Source organism: Salmo salar, chromosome ssa01 (assembly GCF_905237065.1).
Source record: "Salmo salar chromosome ssa01, Ssal_v3.1, whole genome shotgun sequence".
In the NCBI taxonomy this organism is placed as follows: domain Eukaryota; kingdom Metazoa; phylum Chordata; class Actinopteri; order Salmoniformes; family Salmonidae; genus Salmo; species Salmo salar.
The window spans coordinates 118488139-118501533 of record NC_059442.1 but is presented as its reverse complement, the minus strand read 5'-3'; the positions used below and the strand labels follow the sequence as shown (position 1 = coordinate 118501533).

The window sequence follows — 13395 nt, the reverse complement described above, 5'->3', positions numbered from 1 at the left end:
ACAGACATGGACCATAGGGTGGGGTAGACAGTAGCACAGACCATAGGGTGGGGTAGACAGTAGGACAGACATGGACCATAGGGTGGGGTAGACAGTAGGACAGACCATATGGTGGGTTAGACAGTAGGACAAACATGGACCATAGGTTGGGGTAGACAGTAGGACAGACCATAGGGTGGGGTAGACAGTAGGACAGACCATAGGGTTGGGGAGACAGTCGGACAGATCATAGGGTGGGGAAGACAGTAGGACAGACATGGCCCATTGGGTGGAGTAGACAGTAGGACAGACCATAGGGTGGGGTAGACAGTAGGACAGACATGGCCCATAGGGTGGCGTAGAATGTAGGACAGACCATAGGGTGGGGTTGACAGTAGGACAGACATGGGCAATAGGGTGGGGTAGACAGTAGGACAGACATGGACCATAGGGTGGGGTAGACAGTAGGACAGACCATAGGGTGGGGTAGACAGTAGGACAGACCATAGGGTGGGGTAGACAGTAGAACAGACCATAGGGTGGGGTAGACAGTAGGACAGACCTGGCCCATAGGGTGGGGTAGACAGTAGGACAGACATGGCCCATTGGGTGGAGTAGACAGTAGGACAGACCATAGGGTGGGGTAGACAGTAGGACAGACATGGCCCATAGGGTGGCTTAGAATGTAGGACAGACCATAGGGTGGGGTTGACAGTAGGACAGACATGGGCAATAGGGTGGGGTAGACAGTAGGACAGACATGGACCATAGGGTGGGGTAGACAGTAGGACAGACCATAGGGTGGGGTAGACAGTAGGACAGACCATAGGGTGGGGTAGACAGTAGAACAGACCATAGGGTGGGGTAGACAGTAGGACAGACCTGGCCCATAGGGTGGGGTAGACAGTAGGACAGACATGGACCATAGGGTGGGGTAGACAGTAGCACAGACCATAGGGTGGGGTAGACAGTAGTACAGACATGGACCATAGGGTGGGGTAGACAGTAGGACAGACATGGACCATAGGGTGGTGTAGCCAGTAGGACAGACATGGCCCATAGGGTGGGGTAGACAGTAGGACAGACCATACGGTGGGGTAGACAGTAGGACAGACATGGACCATAGGGTGGGGTAGACAGTAGGACAGACCATAGGGTGGGGTAGACAGTTGGACAGACCATAGGGTGGGGTAGACAGTAGGACAGACCATAGGGTGGGGTAGACTGTAGGACAGACATGGACCATATGGTGGGGTAGACAGTATGACAGACCATAGGGTGGGGTAGACAGTAGGACAGACATGGACCATAGGGTGGGGTAGACAGTAGGACAGACCATAGGGTGGGGTAGACAGTAGGACAAACATGGACCATAGGGTTGGGTAGACAGTAGGACAGACCATAGGGTGGGGTAGACAGTAGTACAGACCATAGGGTTGGGTAGACAGTAGGACAGACCATAGGGTGGGGTAGACAGTAGGACAGGCATGGCACATAGGGTGGGGTAGACAGTAGGACATACCATAGGGTGGTGGAGACAGCAGGACAGACCATAGGGTGGGGTAGACAATAGGACAGACATGGTCCATAGGGTGGGGTAGACAGTAGGACAGACATGGACCATAGGGTGGGGTAGACAATAGGACAGACCATAGGGTGGGGTAGACAGTAGGACAGGCATGGCACATAGGGTGGGGTAGACAGTAGGACATACCATAGGGTGGTGTAGACAGCAGGACAGACCATAGGGTGGGGTAGACAATAGGACAGACATGGTCCATAGGGTGGGGTAGACAGTAGGACAGACATGGACCATAGGGTGGGGTAGACAATAATGACAGACCATAGGGTGGGGTAGACAGTAGGACAGGCATGGCCCATAGGGTGGGGTAGACAGTAGGACAGACCATAGGGTGGGGTAGACAGTAGGACAGACCATAGGGTGGGGTAGACAGTAGGACAGACATGGACCATAGGGTGGGGTAGACAGTAGGACAGCCATGGACCATAGGGTGGGGTAGACATTAGAACAGACATGGACCATAGGGTGGGGTAGACAGTAGGACAGACCATAGGGTGGGGTAGACAGTAGGACAGACATGGACCATTGGGTGGGTTAGACAGTAGGTCAGACATGGACCATAGGGTCGGGTAGACAGTAGGACAGACATGGACCATAGGGTGGGGTAGACAGTAGGACAGACCATAGGGTGGGGTAGACAGTAGGACAGACATGGACCATAGGGTGGGGTAGACAGTAGGACAGACCATAGGGTGGGGTAGACAGTTGGACAGACCATAGGGTGGGGTAGACTGTAGGACAGACCATAGGGTGGGGTAGACTGTAGGACAGACATGGACCATAGGGTGGGGTAGACAATAGGACAGAACATAGGGTGGGGTAGACAGTAGGACAGACATGGACCATAGGGTGGGGTAGACAGTAGGACAGACCATAGGGTGGGGTCGACAGTAGGACAGACATGGACCATAGGGTGTGGTAGACAGTAGGACAGACCATAGGGTGGGGTAGACAGTAGGACAAACATGGACCATAGGGTTGGGTAGACAGTAGGACAGACCATAGGGTGGGGTAGACAGTAGTACAGACCATAGGGTTGGGTAGACAGTAGGACAGACCATAGGGTGGGGTAGAGAGTAGGACAGGCATGGCACATAGGGTGGGGTAGACAGTAGGACAGACCATAGGGTGGTGTAGACAGCAGGACAGACCATAGGGTGGGGTAGACAATAGGACAGACATGGTCCATAGGGTGGGGTAGACAGTAGGACAGACCTGGACCATATGGTGGGGTAGACAATAGGACAGACCATAGGGTGGGGTAGACAGTAGGACAGGCATGGCCCATAGGGTGGGGTAGACAGTAGGACAGACATGGACCATAGGGTGGGGTAGACAGTAGGACAGACCATAGGGTGGGGTAGACAGTAGGACAGACCATAGGGTGGGGTAGACAGTAGGACAGACCATAGGGTGGGGTAGACAGTAGGACAGACATGGACCATAGGGTGGGGTAGACAGTAGGACAGACCATAGGGTGGGGTAGACAGTAGGACAGACATGGACCATTGGGTGGGTTAGACAGTAGGTCAGACATGGACCATAGGGTCGGGTAGACAGTAGGACAGACATGGACCATAGGGTGGGGTAGACAGTAGGACAGACCATAGGGTGGGGTAGACAGTTGGACAGACCATAGGGTGGGGTAGCCTGTAGGACAGACATGGACCATAGGGTGGGGTAGACAATAGGACAGAACATAGGGTGGGGTAGACAGTAGGACAGACATGGACCATAGGGTGGGGTAGACAGTAGGACAGACCATAGGGTGGGGTCGACAGTAGGACAGACATGGACCATAGGGTGGGGTAGACAGTAGGACAGACCATAGGGTGGGGTAGACAGTAGGACAAACATGGACCATAGGGTTGGGTAGACAGTAGGACAGACCATAGGGTGGGGTAGACAGTAGTACAGACCATAGGGTTGGGTAGACAGTAGGACAGACCATAGGGTGGGGTAGACAGTAGGACAGACCATAGGGTGGTGTAGACAGCAGGACAGACCATAGGGTGGGGTAGACAATAGGACAGACATGGTCCATAGGGTGGGGTAGACAGTAGGACAGACATGGACCATAGGGTGGGGTAGACAATAGGACAGACCATAGGGTGGGGTAGACAGTAGGACAGGCATGGCCCATAGGGTGGGGTAGACAGTAGGACAGACATGGACCATAGGGTGGGGTAGACAGTAGGACAGACCATAGGGTGGGGTAGACAGTAGGACAGACATGGACCATAGGGTGGGGTAGACAGTAGGACAGACCATAGGGTGGGGTAGACAGTAGGACAAACATGGACCATAGGGTTGGGTAGACAGTAGGACAGACCATAGGGTGGGGTAGACAGTAGTACAGACCATAGGGTTGGGTAGACAGTAGGACAGACCATAGGGTGGGGTAGACAGTAGGACAGGCATGGCACATAGGGTGGGGTAGACAGTAGGACATACCATAGGGTGGTGTAGACAGCAGGACAGACCATAGGGTGGGGTAGACAATAGGACAGACATGGTCCATAGGGTGGGGTAGACAGTAGGACAGACATGGACCATAGGGTGGGGTAGACAATAGGACAGACCATAGGGTGGGGTAGAGAGTAGGACAGGCATGGCACATAGGGTGGGGTAGACAGTAGGACATACCATAGGGTGGTGTAGACAGCAGGACAGACCATAGGGTGGGGTAGACAATAGGACAGACATGGTCCATAGGGTGGGGTAGACAGTAGGACAGACATGGACCATAGGGTGGGGTAGACAATAGGACAGACCATAGGGTGGGGTAGACAGTAGGACAGGCATGGCCCATAGGGTGGGGTAGACAGTAGGACAGACCATAGGGTGGGGTAGACAGTAGGACAGACCATAGGGTGGGGTAGACAGTAGGACAGACCATAGGGTGGGGTAGACAGTAGGACAGACATGGACCATAGGGTGGGGTAGACAGTAGGACAGCCATGGACCATAGGGTGGGGTAGACATTAGGACAGACATGGACCATAGGGTGGGGTAGACAGTAGGACAGACCATAGGGTGGGGTAGACAGTAGGACAGACATGGACCATTGGGTGGGTTAGACAGTAGGTCAGACATGGACCATAGGGTCGGGTAGACAGTAGGACAGACATGGACCATAGGGTGGGGTAGACAGTAGGACAGACCATAGGGTGGGGTAGACAGTAGGACAGACATGGACCATAGGGGTGGGGTAGACAGTAGGACAGACCATAGGGTGGGGGTAGACAGTTGGACAGACCATAGGGTGGGGTAGACAGTAGGACAGACCATAGGGTGGGGTAGACTGTAGGACAGACATGGACCATAGGGTGGGGTAGACAATAGGACAGAACATAGGGTGGGGTAGACAGTAGGACAGACATGGACCATAGGGTGGGGTAGACAGTAGGACAGACCATAGGGTGGGGTAGACAGTAGGACAAACATGGACCATAGGGTTGGGTAGACAGTAGGACAGACCATAGGGTGGGGTAGACAGTAGTACAGACCATAGGGTTGGGTAGACAGTAGGACAGACCATAGGGTGGGGCAGACAGTAGGACAGGCATGGCACATAGGGTGGGGTAGACAGTAGGACAGACCATAGGGTGGTGTAGACAGCAGGACAGACCATAGGGTGGGGTAGACAATAGGACAGACATGGTCCATAGGGTGGGGTAGACAGTAGGACAGACATGGACCATAGGGTGGGGTAGACAATAGGACAGACCATAGGGTGGGGTAGACAGTAGGACAGGCATGGCCCATAGGGTGGGGTAGACAGTAGGACAGACATGGACCATAGGGTGGGGTAGACAGTAGGACAGACCATAGGGTGGGGTAGACAGTAGGACAAACATGGACCATAGGGTGGGGTAGACAGTATGACAGCCATGGACCATAGGGTGGGGTAGACATTAGGACAGACATGGACCATAGGGTGGGGTAGACAGTAGGACAGACCATAGGGTGGGGTAGACAGTAGGACAGACATGGACCATTGGGTGGGTTAGACAGTAGGTCAGACATGGACCATAGGGTCGGGTAGACAGTAGGACAGACATGGACCATAGGGTGGGGTAGACAGTAGGACAGACCATAGGGTGGGGTAGACAGTTGGACAGACCATAGGGTGGGGTAGACAGTAGGACAGACCATAGGGTTGGGTAGACTGTAGGACAGACATGGACCATAGGGTGGGGTAGACAATAGGACAGAACATAGGGTGGGGTAGACAGTAGGACAGACATGGACCATAGGGTGGGGTAGACAGTAGGACAGACCATAGGGTGGGGTCGACAGTAGGACAGACATGGTCCATAGGGTGGGGTAGACAGTAGGACAGACCATAGGGTGGGGTAGACAGTAGGACAAACATGGACCATAGGGTTGGGTAGACAATAGGACAGACCATAGGGTGGGGTAGACAGTAGTACAGACCATAGGGTTGGGTAGACAGTAGGACAGACCATAGGGTGGGGTAGACAGTAGGACAGGCATGGCACATAGGGTGGGGTAGACAGTAGGACAGACCATAGGGTGGTGTAGACAGCAGGACAGACCATAGGGTGGGGTAGACAATAGGACAGACATGGTCCATAGGGTGGGGTAGACAGTAGGACAGACATGGACCATAGGGTGGGGTAGACAATAGGACAGACCATAGGGTGGGGTAGACAGTAGGACAGGCATGGCCCATAGGGTGGGGTAGACAGTAGGACAGACATGGACCATAGGGTGGGGTAGACAGTAGGACAGACCATAGGGTGGGGTAGACAGTAGGACAGACCATAGGGTGGGGTAGACAGTAGGACAGACCATAGGGTGGGGTAGACAGTAGGACAGACATGGGCCATAGGGTGGGGTAGACAGTAGGACAGCCATGGACCATAGGGTGGGGTAGACATTAGGACAGACATGGACCATAGGGTGGGGTAGACAGTAGGACAGACCATAGGGTGGGGTAGACAGTAGGACAGACATGGACCATTGGGTGGGTTAGACAGTAGGTCAGACATGGACCATAGGGTCGGGTAGACAGTAGGACAGACATGGACCATAGGGTGGGGTAGACAGTAGGACAGACCATAGGGTGGGGTAGACAGTAGGACAGACATGGACCATAGGGTGGGATAGACAGTAGGACAGACCATAGGGTGGGGTAGACAGTTGGACAGACCATAGGGTGGGGTAGACAGTAGGACAGACCATAGGGTGGGGTAGACAGTAGGACAGGCATGGCACATAGGGTGGGGTAGACAGTAGGACAGACCATAGGGTGGTGTAGACAGCAGGACAGACCATAGGGTGGGGTAGACAATAGGACAGACATGGTCCATAGGGTGGGGTAGACAGTAGGACAGACATGGACCATAGGGTGGGGTAGACAATAGGACAGACCATAGGGTGGGGTAGACAGTAGGACAGGCATGGCCCATAGGGTGGGGTAGACAGTAGGACAGACATGGACCATAGGGTGGGGTAGACAGTAGGACAGACCATAGGGTGGGGTAGACAGTAGGACAGACCATAGGGTGGGGTAGACAGTAGGACAGACATGGACCATAGGGTGGGGTAGACAGTAGGACAGCCATGGACCATAGGGTGGGGTAGACATTAGGACAGACATGGACCATAGGGTGGGGTAGACAGTAGGACAGACATGGACCATAGGGTCGGGTAGACAGTAGGACAGACATGGACCATAGGGTGGGGTAGACAGTAGGACAGACCATAGGGTGGGGTAGACAGTAGGACAGACATGGACCATAGGGTCGGGTAGACAGTAGGACAGACATGGACCATAGGGTGGGGTAGACAGTAGGACAGACCATAGGGTGGGGTAGACAGTAGGACAGACATGGACCATAGGGTGGGGTAGACAGTAGGACAGACATGGACCATAGGGTGGGGTAGACAGTAGGACAGACCATAGGGTGGGGTAGACAGTAGGACAGACATGGACCATAGGGTGGGGTAGACAGTAGGACAGACCATAGGGTGGGGTAGACAGTAGGACAGACATGGACCATAGGGTGGGGTAGACAGTAGGACAGACATGGTCCATAGGGTAGGGTAGACAGTAGGACAGACCATAGGGTGGGGTAGACAGTAGTACAGACATGGACCATAGGGTGGGGTAGACAGTAGGACAGACATGGACCATAGGGTGGGGTAGACAATAGGACAGAACATAGGGTGGGGTAGACAGTAGGACAGACATGGACCATAGGGTGGGGTAGACAGTAGGACAGACCATAGGGTGGGGTGGACAGTAGGACAGACATGGACCATAGGGTGGGGTAGACAGTAGAACAGACCATAGGGTGGGGTAGACAGTAGGACAGACATGGACCATAGGGTGGGGTAGACAATAGGACAGACATGGACAATAGGGTGGTGTAGACAGTAGGACAGACATGGACCATAGGGTGGGGTAGACAGTAGGACAGACATGGACCATAGGGTGGTGTAGACAGTAGGACAGACATGGACAATAGGGTGGGGTAGACAGTAGGACAGACATGGACCATAGGGTGGGGTAGACAGTAGGACAGACATGGACCATAGGGTTGGTGTAAGATAGTCATTTTGAGTAGCAATTCAGACACTGACCTTCCCAAACCTCAAAGTCCTTGAAGGCCAGTTCAGACCCTGAGTGGTCCAGGAGCACCTCTCCGTTGTGGGTAAACATCATGGTGTGTTCGTTCAGATCAACCATACAGCCCACCACATCACCTGGAGCCCACGACCTGCCGAAGTGCTCGTTACCCTGGTGCCACAGCTGGGCCTGGAACACACACACACACACACACACACACACACACACACACACACACACACACCGGTATATACAGTGTCTGTCACAGGCGTCGATGAAAGGTGACCAAAACGCAGCGGGTAAAGTGCTCATCTTCTTTTATTATTTAATAAAGTGAACGCTTAAACGAAAACAATAAACCGGCAATCAACAGTTCTGCAAGGTACACAGACTATACAGAAAACAACCACCCACAATGACACAGGAAATAACAGGCTGCCTAAGTATGGCTTCCAATCAGAGACAACGAAAAACACCTGCCTCTGATTGGAAACCATACTCGGCCAAACACGGAAAAAGAAACATAGAAAATCCCCTAGAACCAAAAAACCCCCAAAACCCCCAAAACAAACACCCCCTGCCACGCCCTGACCATACTACAATTACAAATGACCCCTTTACTGGTCAGGACGTGACAGTGTCTTATGAAAGTATTCAGACCCCTTCCCATTTCCCCCACATTTTGTTACATTACAGCCTTATTCTAAAATGTATTAAATAAATAAAAATCCTCCTCAATCTACACACAATACACCATAATAAGAAAGTGAAAACAGGTTTAAAAAAAACCAAAAAAAAACAGAAATACCTTATTTACATAAGTATTCAGACCCTTTTGCTATGAGATTCGAAAATTAAGCTCAGGTGCAACCTGTTTCCATTGATCATCCTTGAGATGTTTCTACAACTTGGAGTCCACCTGTGGTAAATTCAATTGATTGTACATGATTTGGAAGGTACACACCTGTCTATATAAGGTCCCACAGTTGACATTGCATGTCAGAGCAAAAACCAAGCCATGAGGTTGAAGAAATTGTCCTTAGAGCTCCGAGGCAAGATTGTGTCGAGGTACAGATCTGGGGAAGGGTACCAAAAAATATCTGCAGCATTGAAGGTCCACAAGAACACAGTTGCCTTCATCATTTTTAAATGGAAGAAGTTTGGAACCACCAAGCCAAACTGAGCAACTGGGGGAGAAGGGCCTTGGTCAGGGAGGTGACCAAGAAACCAATGGTCACTCTGACAGAGCTCCAGAGTTCCTCTGTTGAGATGGGAGAACCTTCCAGAAGGACAACCATCTTTGCAGCACTCCACCAATCAGGCCTTTATGGTAGAGTGGTCAAACGATAACCAATCCTCAATAAAAAGCACATGACAGCCCGCTTGGAGTTTGCCAAAAGGCACCTAAAGGACTCTGACCATGAGAAACAATGTTCTCTGATCTGATGAAGACAAGATTGGACTCTTTGGCCTAAATGCCAATCGTCACGTCTGGAGGAAACCTGGCACCATCCCTACGGTGAAGCATGGTGGTGGCAGGATCAAGCTGTGGGGATGTTTTTCAGTGGCAGGGACTGGGAGAATAGTCAGGATCGAGGGAAAGATGAATGGAGTAAAGTACAGAGAGATCCTTGATGAAAACCTGCCCCAGAGCGCTCAGGACCTCAGACTGGGGCAAAGGTTCACCTTCCAACAGGACAACAACCCTAAGCCCACAGCCAAGACAATGCAGGAGTGGCTTCGGGACAGGTCTCAGAATGTCCTTGAGTGGCCCAGTCAGAGCCCTGTTTTGAAACCCCTTCGAACATCACTGAAGAAACCTGAAAATTGCTGTGCAGTGACGTTCCCCATCCAACCTGACAGAGCTTGAGAGGATCTGCAGAGAAGAATGGGAGAAACTCCCCAAATACAGGTGTGCCAAGCTTGTAGCGTCATACCCAAGAAGACTCAAGGCTGTAATTGCTGCCAAAGGGTCTGAATACTGATATAAATGTGATATTTCTGTTTTTTATTTTTAAGAAATGTGCTAAAATTAAAAGAATTACTTTTTTTGCTTTGTCATTATGGGGTATTGTGTGTAGATTCATGAGGGGATTTTAAAAAAAAAGGCTGTAACATAACAAAATGTTGAAAATGTCAAGGGGCCTGAATACTTTCCGATTGCAAAGCATGTTTAAACACACACACACACACACAGTCAACAAAGCATGTTGAACACACACACACACACACACACACACACACACACACACACACACACACACACACACACACACACACACACACACAGTCAACAAAGCATGTTTAAACACACACACACACAGTCAACAAAGCATGTTTAAACACACACACACACACACAGTCAACAAAGCATGTTTAAACACACACAGTCCACATCATCCTTGAATATTCTTCACATTGTTCTGCCTTTAAATGTTATCTAAAAGGGGAAGACATTTTATGTTTTTCCTACAGATCTACACAACCTGAGATGTCTTGACCGCGTCTGTCTTCACCCCCAGAGTGAATACGTGGTGGAAACACTTTGTCAGCCATTACAGCTGGGAATCATTGTGAATAAGATTCCACCAACCTTTTCACAACTCTTAGGATGACATATAACCATTGTTTTTTTGTAGAAAAATAAATAAATAAAAATGCTCAAGCTCATTAAATTTGTTTGGGAATCATTGATGCAATAATCACATTTTGTCTCTGAATTTCAAAACATATTTAAGGCAGGACTGAGACTGGACCACTCAGGAACACTCAACATCTCTTGGAAAAGTCTTTCTGGTGTGTCTTTGGTATTAACATTTGTGTCCTGCAGAATAATAAACCCCCAATCCAAGGGTTTTCAGAAGACTGAGGTTTTCCTCCAACTTTTTACCTGGGCTTTTATCCTTTCAAATTTTTATTTTTTATTTTTTTCATCCTGACAAACTCCCCAGTCTCTGCCGGACTTCAATTTGTTTGAAAATCAGAGACAAGGTTTTGAATATTGCTTGTCCATCAAAGATTCCCAAACAAATGTAATGAGCTTGAGCAATTTTGTTTTACAAAAACTATGGATATACTGAATGTTGGCCTAAGAACTGTGTAAAGTTGGTCCAGATGTCATACAGCTGTAATGGAAAAAGGTGTTTCCACCAAGTACTAACTATGGGGGGTGTAGATATAGGCAATGTATTATAAACAACATAAAGGGGTGACAGTCACGCTGCTATAGAAGAGTTCTAACATAGAGGAGGGAGAGTCAAGCTGCTATAGAAGAGTTCTAACATAGAGGAGTGACAGTCAAGCTTCTATAGAAGAGTTCTAACAGTGGAGTGACAGTCAAGCTGCTATAGAAGAGTTCTAACAGAGGAGTGACAGTCACGCTGCTATAGAAGAGTTCTAACAGAGGAGTGACAGTCAAGCTGCTATAGAAGAGTTCTAACAGAGGAGTGACAGTCAAGATGCTATAGAAGAGTTCTAACATAGAGGAGTGACAGTCAAGCTGCTATAGAAGAGTTCTAACAGAGGAGTGACAGTCAAGCTGCTATAGAAGAGTTCTAACAGAGGAGTGACAGTCAAGCTGCTATAGAAGAGTTCTAACAGAGGAGTGACAGTCAAGCTGCTACAGAAGAGTTCTAACAGAGGAGTGACAGTCAAGCTGCTATAGAAGAGTTCTAACAGAGGAGTGACAGTCAAGCAGCTATAGAAGAGTTCTAACAGAGGAGTGACAGTCAAGCTTCTATAGAAGAGTTCTAACATAGAGGAGTGACAGTCAAGCTGCTATAGAAGAGTTCTAACAGAGGAGTGACAGTCAAGCTGCTATAGAAGAGTTCTAACATAGAGGGGTGACAGTCACGCTGCAATAGAAGAGTTCTAACATAGAGGAGTGACAGTCAAGCTGCTATAGAAGAGTTCTAACATAGAGGAGTGACAGTCAAGCTGCTATAGAAGAGTTCTAACATAGAGGAGTGACAGTCACGCTGCTATAGAAGAGTTCTAACAGAGGAGTGACAGTCAAGCTGCTATAGAAGAGTTCTAACAGAGGAGTGACAGTCAAGCTGCTATAGAAGAGTTATAAAAGAGGAGTGACAGTCAAGCTGCTATAGTCACTCCATCATCATCATCATCAGTCATCACAACCCTATCCTCTCTCTCTGCACCCCTTTTTCTGCCTCCCCCTCTCCCTCCCTCCCTTTGCCTCCCCCTCTCCCTCTCACACTCTCTCCCTCTGCACCCCCTCACACTCTCTCTCTCTCTCTTCACCCCCCTCAATCTCCCTATCTCCCTCTCTCCCTCTCTGCACCCCTCCTCCCTCCCTCTGCCTCCTCCCTCTTTCTCTCTCTCGCTCTCCCTCTCTGCCCCCCCTCCCTCCCCTCCCCCTCTATGATTACACGGAGAGTCCTTGAATCCTCAATCAGCCAACGCATTCAGTCTATTTCCAGTCTCACAGTGTACTGGCTCCCCCCTCCACTCCGTCCCACACATACACTTCTATGTAACCTCTCAGTGTCCTCTCACAGAGCAGAAATAGCTCCCCCCCTCTCCCAAATGGCACCCTATTCCCTCTGTAGTGCACTACGTTTGATCAGGATCCATAGGGCTCTGATCAAAAGTAGTGCACTACATAGGGAATATGGTGCCATTTGAATGGGCTTCTACACACAGTCACATTGGGAGATCTTTCTAGAGCCCAGTTCAATTGTGCATAAAGAGCATTTTTGTATCTCTAAATGATTAAACTAGTGAGAAATACACTGAGCGGACAAAACATTAGGAACACCTTCCTAATATTTGAGTTGCACCCCCATTTGCCCTCAGAACAGCCTCGATTCGTCGGGGCGTGGACTCTACAAGGTGTCAAAAAAGCGTGACACAGGGGATGCTGGACCATGTTGACTCTAATGCTTCTACCACAGTTGTGACAAGTTGGCTGGATGTCCTTTGGGTGGTGGACCATTCTGGATACACTCGGGGAAACTGTTGAGCGTGAAAAACCCAGCAGCGTTGCAATTCTTGACACAAACTGGTGCGCCTGGCACCTACTACCATACCCCGTTCAAAGGCACTTAAATCTTTTGTCTTGCCCATTCACCCTCTGAACGGCACACATACACAATCCATGTCTCAATTGTCTCAAGGCTTAAAAATCCTTCTTTAACCTGTCTCCTCCCCTTCATCTACACTGATTGAAGTGGATTTAACAAGTGACATCAATAAGGGATCATAGCTTTCACCT

The 13395-nt window shown here is 50.1% G+C and overlaps 1 protein-coding gene across 1 annotated transcript in view; it reads right to left on the bottom strand.

The window, feature by feature from the left end:
- Nucleotides 1-13395, bottom strand: part of ryr2a (ryanodine receptor 2a (cardiac)) — an 812428-nt gene that overhangs the window by 381128 nt on the left and 417905 nt on the right. Inside the window, exon 28 of the mRNA XM_045687844.1 lies at nucleotides 8177-8351. Within this exon, the coding sequence (XP_045543800.1) occupies nucleotides 8177-8351 (175 nt within the window). The remainder of the gene's footprint in view (nucleotides 1-8176; nucleotides 8352-13395) is intronic.